The following is a 16,319-nucleotide window of genomic DNA, read 5'->3' as shown; positions in this document are numbered from 1 at the left end:
CGGAGATAAAACATTTATGCCAATAATGTATGCATAAATTGCTTCGTGTCCGGCGATACTCGGACCCCCCGAGAAAGGAGGAACATTCCGTGCCACCGTCAGAGAATTTGACAAAAATGAAGACGGGGCATGTAGGATGAGAAAAAGCAACTGCTCATGGTGAGTTGGAAACATTTTCCACCTGTCACGGAGATGCGGGGCAGAGGATAGTATGATTTGTTTTCTTTTCCCATTCGATTGGTAATTTATTCCGGTCGCAGATTAGTGTTTGTATTTGTTAAATAATCGTTCAATTCGATAACTTTTGTAGCTTTATTACTGGTGTAGAATAGAATTGCAAATCTTAAAACGATAGCTTATTGTTAATGTTTGATCATTAAGAAAGAATCAGCTAATATATTGTAAAGTTTGCAAAAAATGCGTCCGAGGTTCTTTTTTAAGATACAACGACCAACGGAATAATTTGAAATGAAAGATTTGCAACATTTCAACCGGTTTTCGACGTATTTCGATGAACCGTTTCAACGACCTCTGTCTCATTACAACAATGTCAAAATTCCCGTTTCGTTCGAAGCCGTCAACCAAGGTAGCTGCAGAAAAATATACCGGATGACCAAGGTGCAGACAGATGTCCTCGAACCGGGAATTGGAGTAGTACGAGGCTGCGCTCACCAGATGACGCTAGTGAGGCCACCAGATGGCGCCAGGATGGCACAAAACGGTTCTTCAAGGTCATAAATCACGCGGGTCCGGGGCTGAAGGTCATCGAACCGGTCAAAATAACCGCTTCTCCAAAACGGTTCTTGAAGGTCATAATAAGGTCACAAATCGTAAATCACCGGGGTCTGTTCCCAGCGAACCGGTTATGCCGTAAATAGTCCTGGCGCCATCTGGTGGCCTCACTAGCGTCATCTGGTGGAAGAACCGTTTCGGAGAACCGGTTTCGACCGGTTCGGGCCGACCAATCACAGGCCTCCGTTTAATGTGTCCGTTGAACAGTTCTATGCTTGCGGAATTAAAATTTGTAAATGTTTAAATGAAATCAAGACGAATTTCGAGCATTTTGCGAATTTTGCGAATTTGCGAATTTTGTGTCAAAGATGAAACATAAATGTTTAAATAGGAGGATCTTATTGGTTTTTGAAAAATAACCTCTGATCGTTGACTGGTATTCCGTGAATCGAAATAGTATCATTGGACTCTAAACCATATTTCATTTCTACTATTTCATTTTCTTTAGTTAAGAACCACTTATTTTTGCTATCATTTTTCAAACAATAATCCTCAAACTCGACGCATACATATTTGGCGATATTAATATCAGTTGAATTGCTAGCGATATTACTTTTTTTCACAATTGGCTGTTTCAATTGTGGATTTGAAGATTGTGTAGGGAATTTTTGTTCACCGAATTCATATCCAGAGCAGTTTGTAACGGAACTATAATCACGTTTATATATTCAAACCGCTAGTTCAACAGTTGTTTATATATTTCGTATGTTTCGTACTTTTATATTACGTCCAAATATTTAAGTATGATCTTAAAGAACTACCATTGGGAAACTATTTACACACAATCAGGTTTTGTAGATTATTCGCAATGTTGATTTTTTGATCAGTTAAATCAGTTCGATCAGTACAAATTAATTAATGTAGCTTTTTGTTTAATACATTTGATTGATTAATCAAACATTTCCTCTTCTGTATTCTCATCAAAATTCACACCCGGAAATTGGTCAACTGTAGCTCAAATAGATTCATTTACAATTCAAAATATTCAGACTAAAATCACGCCCCTAGTCGGGCGAACCAATTCGCATTCCACCGCCACATTCATAACAAACCAATCCTCTAGTGTTTCACTGTTCAGCGAAACACGCACCATAACGCCGCCAGTCTTCACTAACGACATTCGTCCCTAATAGGAAGTTGTTCGAACTTGTCTTCGACTGATACCGGACGAGTTTCTCAGGGCGTAAAATGAAAGATCGAAGAACGATGGAAAAGCGAAAACCGCGCACATCATTAAGCCACGTCGCAACACGCAGCCCCTCGACCATCGCTCGTGACACACTGACTCCGGCCAAGGCCGCCCAGCCCATCGTAAGGGGTGGCCTTGAAGCGCTGCCGAACCGCCAACCCTCGACGATCGTCCCCTTAGCGCCACCGTTTGGCCGGCCTTTTCCGACCGTTTGAAGATCAATGGCAATGGCAAGAGTGAAAATGCATTCGCGCAAACAGCAAACAATACGAACAAGAACCGCGAGCGTTTAACGTGTTTGTGTGTCAAGCAGGGCGGGTGGTAGTTGTGGGGTTGGCCGCTTCGCGGGCTCGATGCATGAGAGATTCATTTTTCAAGGCGCTCATGCACGGTTTCGCTGAACAAACGTTCAAAAGACCCACAAACTCACCCCACCATGAGGGGAAGACCTTACAGCTTCACTGTCATGGCAGCACGGCATGGGCACACACACACACACGGCGGTTTATTTTGCTTGACGTTCGGAAAAGGTCATTTTTCACTGGCCTAAAAGGGGTCTCAAAAATGATCGTTAGCTTACAAAAGGCATTACCGCGAAGAAGAAAACTCATGATCGCAAAAGCAACAACGGAATGGAGAACCGGCCAACATCGGTTCGATCCGGAAACTGGTCCACACAAGATGGACCCCCGTGAGACCTTGGGCGTGTGCGCGCATGACGCGAGGAGGTCGAAATGCCGGTGAGTTTTCCGCGTCCGTTCCATGCCTTCGCCACGTGTTTGCTCATTAGACCATCGCGCCATACGGATTTAGTACGATGCAACTCCGAGGGGTGCAGGGGAGATTTCTTGTGCTCCATTCAGGCGGAAATGCTGGCCAGTTTGTCGGTAGAACTTTTTTTTATAAGAACCGCACCGACCCGTTAATCCTTCCTGAGTGCGTGGAACGCGAAGCATCAATCTTTCCTGCCTTATTGTTTGCTACTGCATTCGCGAAAATGCTCGAATGAAACGAACGAAGAACGTAGATCGTTAATTTGATACAATAACTACACGGTGTCCAATATATTCCCATACACTTTTTTTCATCGAGCGGAAGTGGAAACGCTAGTGTTCATATACTTTTTACATCTTTCTCTAAGAATTTACTGCGCTTACATATGTCATTGTTCATCCGAGGACAATAAAAGATGAAAAAGTTTAAGGTTGAGATGAAAAAATAAAACTATAAACAAATTTTTATCAGGTTTTGGGTTGAACGGTCAGGCCGTATTAATACTTCTTAAATAAATCTATTTTGAAGAATTTTGAGAATATGAAAAGCTGACGTTAAAAGGTATGGTATGATTTACTGGTTTGATCCTGCTTAAGTCGTTTAGATTGTCCTGAAGGAGAGGTTAAAAAGTTGTTTGGAAACGAACTGGACGAAAATCAAAAAGTTGTGCACTTAAAACGGCCCCCGATGTGAATGTCTCCGAAAAGACCACGTACAATATTATTTTGTCGGACCTGGGTAAGCCGTTCGTGAAAAAAACATCGGATTTGACAGAGTTTTACAATTTTTCATTAAAAATGCTCGAAAAAGCAACCTTTTTATCTTTATTTTTCTTAGCTGGCAGAGTGTTTAGCGATGAAATATATGTGTCCTGTAGTAGTCCCAGACTGTTCAAAACGGCAGGTTGTGGCCTAATATTTTCTTAAGATATTTCGAATATCAATAGAAAAACTCCTCAGTACCCCACTTCTGTCATAGTTCAGCGGGTATATAAAAAAAGGTCAAAAATACCGCTTGTTTTATCGAAAAATGAAGTAAACTGTCGTGAAGATAAACATAGAAAAAATGATGGTAACATTTCGAAACAAGATAAAACACATGCTTAGTCAGCTAATTCGACACATAACTGATAACTAGTAAATAAGACTGACTTTTTAATAAATAATTATTGAATTTCCAGTTCACCACATATCAGTCCAATAAATTCATTCAAAACATGATCACTTTGACCCTTTTCAATGGATTTGAAAAACGTAAGCTGTAAAGGATCTTTAAAAACACAGCTTTCAATTAAAAAAGTACCAAGAAAATCTAACTTAGTGTTATGAAATAATTTGCGTTTGAATTTGTATGAGAAAACATTGGACACCGTGTAGATTAAGATAGAAAAAAGAATATTTAAAAAACATCAAAACAAGAGGAGATAAGATCAGGCCAATCATCCATACTTCCCGTAATAATGAGCGATTAATTTGACCATCAAAAATTATGTAATCAACACCTGTTAACGTTTTTTTTTATGTTGGAACGGAAAAATGAACCAAACTTCCGGCAAACCAGTAGTTTTCTTCTCGATGATTTTCCGAGCTTAAGCCGACCCCTTCTTCTTTGCACGATTCATATATTAATCGTTTGAATGAGCCACTTGCGTCATGCGTTGTACGCCCGAAGCCAAACCTATGACCTTCTCAAGGCTTAAAACGACACGCAAGCTTGCCGAAAGAAGAACAAAATTCAATCAATATAGTTTTTTTTTTCAAATAGTTACGATTGACTTGATAAAGCGAAAACATATTTAGTAGAACACCATATTGAAACCGAGACGATTTCACAACTTGGGTAAGGGAAAACTCGAATGGCGCATTAAAAAAGCGTTCTGGTTCGTCACAATGAAAACACCATAACGAAGAGATAAGTTTGGAATATTACAGTGATTAACTTCGAGCGACCTTCGAAAACGGCAGCACGAAAACTGAGGGAAAACATTGTTTTTTGATCTTAAATACTAATAATAATACCTACCCGGCGCTACTTCATGGCGTACCAAGCGTGACGATCGCACGATCAAAATGATAGATATCGCTCAGGAGTTTAAGCTCCACCTGGTTGTCACATCATTTGCTGTTCACCTATGCGGCGCATATTAACGGTTTGATGTTTTTGTCCTCCCATTTTTCTTCAAACCATCCTCGACCCAAACGAGCGACCTTCGCCTCGCCGGACAATTGGCGTACCGTCGCCCCCAATGGGCAATTAAACAGATTATACATCGAGCACCGGCGAGCAACTGACGTGAGTAGTCCCCAGCATAGCAAGCCCGGCATGCAGCGGCCACTTAGCATAAGTTCGCCTGAAGCCACACAGCCTCCGAGTCGTGTAAGACGGTTGCTGTCAGCCCGAACCACCTCGCCGTGGTTTTCCACGACCCGATCACACCAGATCGAACGGTTTTCTCCAGCTACAAGCATACTTTTAACATGCGCACGCTGGTGCAATATTACCATGTTGCAGTTCACGCCGAACGTCGCTCGCGTGGCAAACCGTGCCGAACCAAAGGCGGCTCGAAATCTTGCCTCAATCTTGGCTTAATTGATTTTCCTTCCACCGGTATGCAGACTTTCCACCGAAGCCACTCCACCCCTTGTGGGCCTTTTGTTTTTACCTCGAATATGCCAGCAGCGCGGCTTGCAACACCACATAATGAAATCCGGCGTGCAGATTGGATGAAATCTATGATTCACCTCGAATAATCGATCACGAGGGATCGGCAAAATTGATTTTCGTTTCCATACAGTGCACAGAGTCTTGCGAGGTTCGCGAAGTACTTTGAAAGCGAAGTGAAAAAATGGTATTATTTTTCAAATTTAACTCATAAAGATATCTTAAAATTATCGATAAGTATTAATATCGATAAAAATAATATTTTCCAACAACCGACATTAATAAAATGACCCTTCGAGGGATTCATTCATTTACATTTACAACGATAACTGTAACCCGCTAAAGATAACTATAATGGCGCTCGTGACTCCACACGTTTATCTACGCATGTTAATAGCTCACTTTAAATGATTATCACTAATCTTGTCTAGGCGTGGGAAAAAGAAATAAGTTATTATATACTCGGTATGCAACCTGCAGTTGTGACCTCCGTAGGGAAGTCGGTTTGACACAGCCCCAGCGAAAGAGGTGGACGCACGTTTCACAGTCATTTTGTTTGCGTCGCGTGCAGTATGTTAGCGGAACGCAAGCTGGCCCTTTTTTGGCTCGAAAAGGTGTTAATTCACTTAACATTCCCACGATTTATGAGACGCCGAGAACGCATTCAAGGTAGTTGTTTTCCTTCTTGGTTTAAGCCTCACTCAACTGATAAGAATGGAGTTATCTGAAACACACAAATAACATGCAATCAATGTTTAATGCCATATGGAACAATGAGTAAATTTGATTAAAGGTCAGAGACTCAAAATTAAACACAAGCTAATTCTCTTGCCAACAGCAAAAGAAACAATCGCTAACCTTCTGCTAGGGAGAAGAAAGCCCAAGTGAATGAAAACTCTGGTAAGCGTTGTGACACTATTAATTAATTTTCCTATTGTTCTGCTTGTTACAGGGATGCAACAGAAAACGTCACGGTAGCGGATTTACTCAACTCCTGCCATTAATTAAAAGTTGTCCGCCACCGACAAAACAAGTTGGCGCTCGATTAGTTTTCTGTAATCGACACCTTCCCCTTTGGCGGCGGTTTATTTTTTTTGCCGAAGCACCATCAAACATTCCCTCCCCCCCGTGTGTTGTTTATCCAACGGCCAGAAGGATGCCCTTCTCGGTTCCACTCCTTTTCCCTTGCGCTTCCCTACGCGTTTCGGATGGAAGAAACCGTTTTAGCAGTCAGAAACGTGTTGCACAAGACACCGCCATTCCATCCATTCAGTCGCCTGAGAGGGCTTTTTTATTTTGAGTGATGGCGCAACTGCGAGACGTTGACACCGTTTGTCAAAATGCTCCAAAGAGGCGCGAAGGAGAGGGGGTAACATCTTATGGCATCAACGCGAACTCTGCGCTGTTGTCTTAAGCGGCCGGCCAGCAAACTTAACAAGCCGACGCGAAGGCTATTCGGATAAGGTGAAAGGAAGTTTTGAAAAACTTAAGCAAGCGGTACGAAATAAATTAAAATTAGCCGAGAGAAGTAACGGCAACATTTTTGAACAAAAACACACAACAAACCAAAAAAAACTAACCATCATTGTCCTTATCTGATATTTCGATTATTTGAAATACAGGGTCACAGTGTGAAAAGAAGAAAGTCATCTATCTTATCAGGAGAAGAAAATCGTTTAACGTTAGCGAGCAATGCTATCCAGAGATGCTATCCAGAGAGTGCTGGGTAAAGGTCGACAATAGAGACAAACAAACTAGACGATGTAGATATAATTTATACGTTTTGATCTACTTGAACAACATAAAAATCATAACAAAAACTAATAATTAATCCAGCGATATTTTTTAAGGTTTAGCAAAGACAGATAAAAAGTTAATTACTTATAATAAAGTGTGTTACTATTAAAATTGTCTCCCAAAAGCTAGCTAGTGAAGATCACCGAACAACGCAGAAGAGTTGTTCAAGTTACTCCCAACACAATCAACCCTACGAGTACCAGGGTAAAGCACCCTTTTCTGCCTATGATCAACAAAGCAACCCTCACGGTAAACGGCAAAGGTCACGAGAAAATTAAGCATCCGCTAAAAGACCTGAAATCTCCATTTGACGCGGACAAAAACATTTAAGAGCTTCTGGAGATGGTCTCGTTTCGTTACCATCATCGGTACCAGCGAGAGATGTTCTCGTGGTTCGAGCTGTCCTTCCACAAACTATCACGCGAACTTTGGTTGGCCGAAGAAGGGGGGTAGCTTCGGAGGGACTGTGGTGCGGAGGAGTAACTACATTAAACAACCGGCCCTCCCTCTACCCCGACGTGGACGTCTACTTCATTCTGCCGGCATGAACCACGGGTCGAACGCTTCTCTGCAGCACATTAGCCCGTCAGTTCCATGCCGAACTTCGAACGGAACGGAAGCAACAGCTCGCGCAGTACTGCGGCTCCAACAACGTGTATGTGGCTTGAAAGTTCCCCCGTCGGAAGGCAAGGGGATTACGGTGTGCGGTTAGTCCTTGGTGCGGACGTGCGTGATCTTTCCAGTGTCAGAGTAGCACATGGTGGCAAAGGAAGTGGAGTGTTTGGGGCTCAATTGGTGGGTGCCGCATAGTGGGTCACAACATAGGTGTGATCGAGTGTGATCGCGGAGTGGTGCAGTGCAGCTCGGTCCATAACCGCGGTTCATGACGGTCTCGAACGACGCCGTCCAACATCGACCACGTTCGTGTGTGAGCAAAACATTATCGCTTATGCGTATGCGCACTCGCGTGTGTTAACAGTGTCCGGCCACGACGGAGCGTGAACTAAATCCGCAGGCCTTCGATCCGGTGCGTGCGTGCGTGTGTGCGTGTGTCCCTTATCAACTGAACCGGCACAACCGGCCAACCACACCAAGCTGTCTGCTGATAGAAGAAACGAGGGGTTACAATCGTTATGATGATACCGGCTATGCTCGCCCTTTGGGGGCTTGCACTTATTGGAGTGTACGCGCTTACCTGCTGGCTGTACGACAACTTTAAGTCGTTGGCCCAGATCTGCATAGCTCTACTCGCACCGTACTTTGCCCCGGCCGAGCAGAAATCCCTGACGGAACGATATGGCAAATGGGCCGGTATGTATTGTCACCGTAAAACCGGAAGCCGGAAATGGACGACCCTAGTTGGTGTATGATGGCCTTTCGCTAATTCGTGCGATATGTTTATTTCTGTCCGTTTTGTTTTCGTGCACTTTCGCTAACCCCGTCCAACAACCAACGGGGTGTGCAGTCATTACCGGTTCGACGGACGGCATCGGCAAGCAGTACGCTTTCCAGCTGGCCAGCCGTGGCCTCAACGTGGTGCTGGTCTCACGCTCCACCGACAAGCTGATCGCTGTGGCGCGGGAAATTGAGTCCAAGTACTCGGTGAAGACCAAGTGGATTGCGATCGACTTCAGCAGTGGGCGCGAGATCTACGACCACCTGCGCAAGGAGCTCGATTCGGTGCCCGTTGGCGTTCTAGGTGAGTTCTGGCGACGATGTCGCTAATCCGGACGCAAATCTACGTACGAGTGCGGCCCTAGAACGGTCATGAAACGGCTTGAAGTTGCCCCACGACACATCTCAAAACGTATAGGCTAGAATACTTAATTCGTTCGCTTATGCAAAGTAGGCTACCAACGTCACCATATCTTTTATACATCGCCTACTGCATTCACGTCATGGGCATTCACACCGATTCTGCATCGGTTTCCGTTCTAGATTGCGCCATGTTGCCATTCTAAAATCTAGCTTAGCGATACATTTTCCACACTGCCTCCACCTGCCCCACAGTAAACAACGTCGGCGCGAATGTGGACTACCCGGACGATCTTGATCACATTCCGGAGGACAAGCTGTGGCAGCTGATCAACATCAACGTCGGTGCGGTAACGATGCTCACGCGGGCCGTGCTACCGGGCATGAAGAAACGAGGCCAGGGTGCGATCGTCAACATCTCCTCCGGCAGCGAACTGCAGCCGCTTCCATACATGACGGTTTATGCGGCGACGAAGGTAAAGTGCCCACTCCCAAGCGTGTCATCGGCCAATATCATCGCCCTATTGACTTTTTTTTTGTACAACCCACCATAATGTCATTGTCATCCCACGGTACCAACAGTGAGCATGTATCTAATTCTCTTCCTTCGCTACCGTAGGCCTACATCCACAACTTCACCCTCGCGATGCAGCATGAGCTGGAACCGTTCGGTATCACCTGCCAGCTGGTGAGCCCGATGTTTGTAACGACCAAGGTAAGCTACCGAGTGCGTCTATTGTGCCCCAAAGTTGTAATCAACCCGGTGCCAAAGTCTAGTCGTGAAACTAGCGGTGCCGGTGTCGATGATCGAGCGTTTGCCAAGTGTCAAGTGGAACCGCTTTTAAAAGTCGTGAACTTTTTCGCGCAGTGCAACGGCAACCTTTCGGAATGCTTTTCAACCGCTGACCGACGGTGGTTGCATAGTGAAACGAATGTTGCGCTCCAATTCCATCAACCAACCGGTTGTGAAGATAGTAAAATGAAAAGAAAAAAGTAACCCGAACTTGTTTGTTCAGAAATTATATCAGCGATACTTTCGCTTTTCTTTTGAAACATACGAAATCGAAAAGATTATCTATAGAACTAGTTTGGTGACTAGCAAAATAAGAGTTTCCCAAATCGAGCAACAGTGTTGCTTCAGATCGGACAATATTTTTACCACAAACATATTGACCAACCGGACAGAGTGGCATAGAAACATCAACATCTTCCACCATGGGATCTTTAAACCCATGTGTCCATATTTCACATTCAACGAGTAAACACAAAAAAACATCACGCACGATCTGCACGCAACCATGCCCTACAAAGTGGTGCCTAGGCTGACGCATGCCCCTGACCACAAGAAATGTTTGGTCCACATATTTTTGCCGGCCGAGCGCAGTTTAACAACTTTCTGCTGCGACGTTCGGCCTCGACCACGATTGTGTCTCGCGCCAACGCGTCATTAACTTCAGAATCGTTTTTTCACTATTTCTGCAAAACGCATTAACTTGGAGAGCAGCAGATTTTTTAAGCTTTAAAAAACAAGATCCAAAGACAAGAGATTTTCTGAACACATTATCATATGTTTTTCGAAGTCCCATTTGAAATGAAAATATATGCAAATTATCAAAAAGCGCAAGGCCAACGGCTGGCAAAATGCGGCTCTTGATTATACTCCTGCCGGTCAGACGAAAACCCGGCTTCATGCTTTTTCGATACAAACGTGTTATGCAATATTCTTGACAGTCCTTAACATTCGATAACCGGTATTCCGTGTGTCGTGAAGCATAAGTGCGGTAGGTCCGGGACTTGTTCCTATTCAAGATTTCCTCTCGTAGCAGGGAAACGGGAAAGTCACGATGAGAACATAACGGTCCTGAAGGTCGTTTGCTGTAGCTGTGACGATCGAAGATCGCACGTTTCCTTTATTCGGAATGGTACTGAACAGCTTGAGCACTGATTGAGAATTTGTTTTTCATTTGTTTTAACTAAACTTCTTTATACAACTGCAACAATCACCAAAGGCTCATTATGTGGATTGCCCCTTTAAAAGTATATGAACTAAATGGAATGGTCACTTTACGATGTGGTTCAGTTTATTATCCTTTGTGTTACCTTGATTGCGGAACGGTTAAATTTATTGCTCTTATCCGCGCACACACTGAGACCATAAACTGGCGGACAATAAAAATAGGATATTTTAAAATCGCTTCGATTTTTATATAGCGAATGCAATTTCCGCCACGCGCATTGGAAGTGCATTGGCGTAAGAAACTGTGCGTGCATTCAACATCTGCACAGCTAATCAGAAACGATCGTTACCGGCAGCACTCGTTCTCAAACACGATATTCCAATTATTTGTTACACCGGACAGCTTACTTGCTTCGACAATGAGCTTTGCGTGTTTATTATTAAAATCATGCCGGTCAACATAGGTTTCGATCAATTAAGCTTTTCAAAATTAGTTATGATCGTTTTTTCCTTCGTCCTCTCTCTCATTCAGCCACGTTTGGCTTCCACCAATTAGTTTCATATGAATATGAGGTGGCTTTTTATTAATTTTATTCCCCTACCCTTCCCAAAAATCGAAAACGATCGGTGAAGATCGTTCGATTGATGGGTCCTTCAACAAGGTGAACATCTGCTTCCAGCCTATGCTGGTTTGAAATGTTTGATTTCGAAGGCTTTTCCGTTTTCCATTTCCTGTGTTTAGGCTATTTGGCAATTGAGTAAAGAGTGTATAAACTTTAATTTAAATCATTATTAATGTGAGTTAACACACCACGTAAAAACTGTATAAGAAAATCGACTGAAGCACACTGCTTCATATCATATATCAAAAAAGATATTTTCCCCCCACAAAAACCTGTTTTTCGGGGTTATACCACCCTACATCTCGCAACATAACTCAATTATTTAGATGGTGCTAAATGTAAATGAAAACCAAACCACTTTGCACCCGCACCGAGCCCACCCTATAGCCTATAATAAATAGCCAGAGTCACGGCTTCAGCGTTGCATCATCGGTCGGTCTTTATGTTGTTTTTTCCCTCCTCCGTAGAAGGTCGCTGCATGATGTTGAGCGATCGGATCTCTGCAAATGGAGTTGTCCGATAATTCCTCCTTTGCCGTTCGATTTTCATTCGTCTTAAGCGGAACAACGCACACTTTTATCCCACCCTCTGCTGCTCTTCCCCGTTGTCCACACACTAGGTATGCCCCTGTGAATTGAAATTAACTATCCAAACACTGGAATCGAACATTCCTTCAATCGTGCCGACCGATGGTGGGGTCCGTGGTCCTTGAGAGGTTGAAAACCGCGTATGCGAAACAGGTTTCCTCCGTTCACCCATGGGTTCGGGTGGGAAAGCCACCCGGGCACAACATGTTTTCAGGCCGAAATACCGCACCGAATGATCTACACTTGGGAGCGTTCTCTTCTTCGAGGCATTGGCTGATAGATGTACAGCCAAAGTTCTACGGTTTCTTTTTAACATTGAATCGTGCATCGTGTTGCGTAATTCATCATCCGACCCCCGTACCTGTTCATCTTCACAGAACTCGTTTGGATGATACACCGGTTGTCCTTGACTTTAAGAAATCGGATGATAAATTGCTGGTTAAAAAAGCATCAGCGATCGGTTCCCGATATCTCTAGAGGTTTCCACAGGTGTCTTTAATGGTTTCAAATTAGAATGATAGTTGTAATCTTACATACACTCAGTGTACCCATCTGGCAAGAGAGCAGATCGCAGAATATTCATTTATTCACCCCAATTACCACATGATTAATTCTTCCAAACCTGCTCAGTTTGATCTTCCACTAACCTTTGATTGATTTCCCCAGATGAACAACTTCTCTACAACAATCATGGAGGGTGGCCTGTTCATACCAAACGCGGAGATGTACGCCAAGTTTGCCACATTTACGCTCGGTAAAACGAAGCAAACTACCGGCTACTGGTCGCACGGAATCCAGTACGGCGTCATGAAACTAGCCCCGGAGTGGCTGCGCACGGTGATCGGTGGCATCATGAACAAGCAGTTCCGGAAGGAGTATTACGACCAGCAGAAGCTTGGCGTTCCGGCACAGTCGGGTTAGCCGGCCCTTCTCGAGCTGGATAATCGATGCGCCTCACTGGGGCGTTTTGTGCAATGCATTTGTAGTTTCGTATATCGTCGTTTTCGTACTAATCCACAGACTGAGGTTGCTAGTTGTAGAGTAGTGTTAAGTTTTTATTTCCCTAGACTAGAAAGGAGCATTTCATGTTTGTTTTAATTGAAATTCATTTCCGACAGACACGAGTCGCTTGGCATAGTCATATAAACTTTCAAGACAAAAAATGTTCTATACAAATGAAATAAGACTAATTTAATATTTGTTTACTTTAAAATACAACGAAAGAAATATCTGCAAACTGACCACGTGTTAAAATATAGAAAATCAAGTTCAAAATCGTTCCGTTTCTAGAGGGCTCTACAAGTTTCAAACAAAATTGTCCGTTGCTAGGATACCAACCAAGGACAAACATTCGAGAGCGATCACAAAGTATGCTCATATTGAAGTACTTCATCCGAATAGCACAATGAAGTTGTTTAATTTTTACAGTAAAACAGTGAAAATTCAATATCGGAATCAGCTCTGCTCCACCACAACCTTCGTAGTGTGTGCGCTTACACTGGCGGCATTCGTCATACCTTACTACCTGCTTACGTCTATCAAACATGGGGAGCTGTGGGAAAATCACCGTCTTTTGTACGAAAAGCCCAATGTAGCATTTCCTTACCAGTATCTTTTTCTCGCCGAGTTGGAAGACGTGGACGACAAGCCAACCACATCCGTCGTAACGTGTAGTTCGTTCGTATCGTACAACATGCTGACGGAACAGTTGCATCCTTGTAGCGGGATTCGTGTTGTGCCCATCGATTCCGATCACGACCAATCGATAGATCATCTCTCTGTGGGAATCGCTTTCAATCCACCGGAAACGACAAGCCGGTTGACGTACTACACGTTCTATTTCTTCCTAGAAGCGAAGGTGAAGGTAAGATGCAAAATCATCTTGTTGCAATTCGTGACTTATTAAAATGACATTGTATGCTTGTAGTCACAATGCAGCTTTGAAGTGCCTGCATTCGTTTCACTGGAAAAGCATCCATCACCTACATCAAAAATGCCATCGGGCACAATCATTCATCGTGGTGTGCTTCGGGCAAAGCAAACAACAGCCCTGCAGTGTCCTTTCTTCATGCGAAACCAAAAGTCACACTTCAACCATCGATACTACCCGAACGAAAACACTACCCTGGAAGGTTTCAAACCGGACAGCATTAGCGAACAGATACTCACCTCCAATCCGGCATACTTTCAGCTGCATTCCCAGCAGGTCACTTGGAAGGTAGACGATTCGGGTTCGATAGACATTACGGTAGAAATTTCCATCGGAGGTACCGAGAGCCGTGAGACGGCCTTGCTCTATAAAACTTCGCTGTGGTGGAAAGTTTGCCAATTCTGGAGCGGTTATTTTCCACTGCTGCTTGTTTCCCTGTGGCTTACCGCCAAGGTGAAGCGATACCTGTTTGAACAATTTTACCTTCGAGCGGTGGAGGTAGTGCCGTGGAAAGAAAAATATATCTAACTGGGCGGGTTATGCTCATTAACGTAACCGACTGTATTTCACACTTTGCTCTTCAAAGAAACGGCTGCGGAGCGGTACCGCCGGGTGCAGAATGCATCGCATCCTGCTGCAGTCTGTTGTCTTCCAGTATGATCGGGTTGTGGGGATTATAGTCCAACTGCACAAACAGATACCGGTACTCGTACGATCCGGAATCTGTCTTTCGTTTCTCCAAATGCACGGTTGCTCTGTTGCGAAAGCCTTGAATGTAGAACTGCATCCGAATGTACTCGACGCCGTCCTTAACGTACTTGGTGTGCGCAACATGTGTCCGCCGGCCGCGCCGACTCTCCTCTCCGAAACCCTTGATCGGTGCTCCGAGGGCATCTTTCACCCTCGGTTCATCTTTGACCCGTTCCAGTGCTTCCGAGTAAACGTTATTCGGGCTGTTGGAGGAAAACAGCTCCCAAAATACGACGTAGAACAGTATCCCGGTCACTCCTACGCCAAGAAGTATCACGCCCATGTAGCTAGCGGTTTTCGTGTTTTCCTTCACGCGTTCACCGATGGGGCGAACATCGGTGGACACGTCGGTACGATCGCCACCAGCCGCCAGTGACCGGGACGTTGAACTTTGTTTCTCTGCACTGCCGGATGCATACGTGCGGATCAGCGATGGGAGTGGTGATACGGAGCACCTCAATAGAGACAACGAAACCTGCCGTTGTTTGACTAGAAGTGAGCGCAGTGCAAGGAGAGACATTCTAAAAGCAAAGAGAAGCACATTTTTTCTGCACGGTAATTCACTTGATTCGTACTTTTGCAAAGATACAAACAATTATGTAAAGGATGATGATGAATAGATTCGTTGGAAGTTTGATAATTCTACGTTACCTGCAAGAATTTTTCTTTCTTAAAACTAACTTTTCGACCAAATATTGGAACAGTATATCGACTATAAAATACAAAACACTTAAAAATAACCAAAAATGCAAAAATATGATGGATTTTGCAGTTTTGCAACCCGGCGAACTAGCTGTCAGTTTTGTTTACAATCATCCGCATACCAAGGTTCTTGGCACAAAGTTAAGCTTGAAAATTAATTTATTCAATTTCTGTTTTTGGCTTGGCAGAAAATTTTTGGACATCATCAATTACCAGAGTAGAAGGAAAAGGGATCACATAATTTGTGTATGCATTCGTTCATTATTTACATAAATGTTGAATTGCCAAGATTAATATACTCAGCTTGTGCTCTGACAATTCCTTTCCAAACATCGGCTGTTTGTCAGTTTGGTAAACTAATAAAACAACCTCTTCTATGAACTTTGAAATTGAATTTTAAATTTATGCTACAAGAGGTAGTTTAGGGGGCTGCCTTTTTTGTCGTTCCAATAATTGTGAACCGATCAAATTTTCAGAAAGATCACCTGATTGATTTAGAAAATCTTCCTTCCTTCTGTAAATTACATTTCAACCGCACAAGCTGATTATCAAGGTTGGTTGTAACAAGAAGGTATGCTTTTCTGAAGTAAAATGACATTCCATGACTTTAGTACTGATTTGACAGTTAGGAGTGCGTCAATCTGTTTTAGATGAGCTAACCTCCCTTTTAAAGCCATCTTGCGCATCGTCCATCGTTGTTGTGATCAGTTTCAAGAGTCGCTTCAATCGGTCGGTCTCGCGTCGTCGTTGGTGGTGGAACGATAACGCTATCAGAAAGCGTTGGACAGTCGACCAGAAGTGA

General features: G+C 43.7%; 3 protein-coding genes across 3 annotated transcripts; 2 read left to right on the top strand and 1 right to left on the bottom strand.

Moving 5' to 3' along the window:
* Positions 1 to 8,346: 8,346 nt before the first annotated feature.
* Positions 8,347 to 13,056, top strand: LOC131264082 (inactive hydroxysteroid dehydrogenase-like protein 1). The gene is made up of 5 exons (XM_058266370.1): positions 8,347 to 8,524; positions 8,679 to 8,912; positions 9,224 to 9,444; positions 9,588 to 9,683; positions 12,802 to 13,056. Exons 1-5 carry the CDS (start codon positions 8,347 to 8,349, stop codon positions 13,054 to 13,056), a joined length of 984 nt encoding a protein of 327 aa, XP_058122353.1.
* A 484-nt stretch (positions 13,057 to 13,540) lies between these two features.
* LOC131262823 (transmembrane protein 231) lies at positions 13,541 to 14,593 on the top strand. The gene is made up of 2 exons (XM_058264905.1): positions 13,541 to 13,999; positions 14,063 to 14,593. The coding sequence occupies exons 1-2, from the start codon at positions 13,541 to 13,543 to the stop codon at positions 14,591 to 14,593; spliced, it is 990 nt and encodes a 329-aa protein (XP_058120888.1).
* Positions 14,594 to 14,610: 17 nt separating this feature from the next.
* LOC131262834 (mitochondrial import inner membrane translocase subunit Tim21) lies at positions 14,611 to 15,603 on the bottom strand. Its single transcript, XM_058264916.1, has 2 exons — positions 15,467 to 15,603; positions 14,611 to 15,336 (listed from the first exon to the last, which is right to left on the bottom strand). The coding sequence occupies exon 2, from the start codon at positions 15,333 to 15,335 to the stop codon at positions 14,646 to 14,648; it is 690 nt and encodes a 229-aa protein (XP_058120899.1). The 5' UTR covers position 15,336; positions 15,467 to 15,603; the 3' UTR covers positions 14,611 to 14,645.
* Between the last annotated feature and the right edge of the window lie 716 nt (positions 15,604 to 16,319).

The sequence above is a fragment of the Anopheles coustani genome, chromosome 2 (genome assembly GCF_943734705.1).
Source record: "Anopheles coustani chromosome 2, idAnoCousDA_361_x.2, whole genome shotgun sequence".
Taxonomy (NCBI): Eukaryota; Metazoa; Arthropoda; class Insecta; order Diptera; family Culicidae; genus Anopheles; species Anopheles coustani.
The sequence above is the reverse complement of the archived record's forward strand: the minus strand, read 5'-3'. Positions and strand labels throughout refer to the sequence as shown.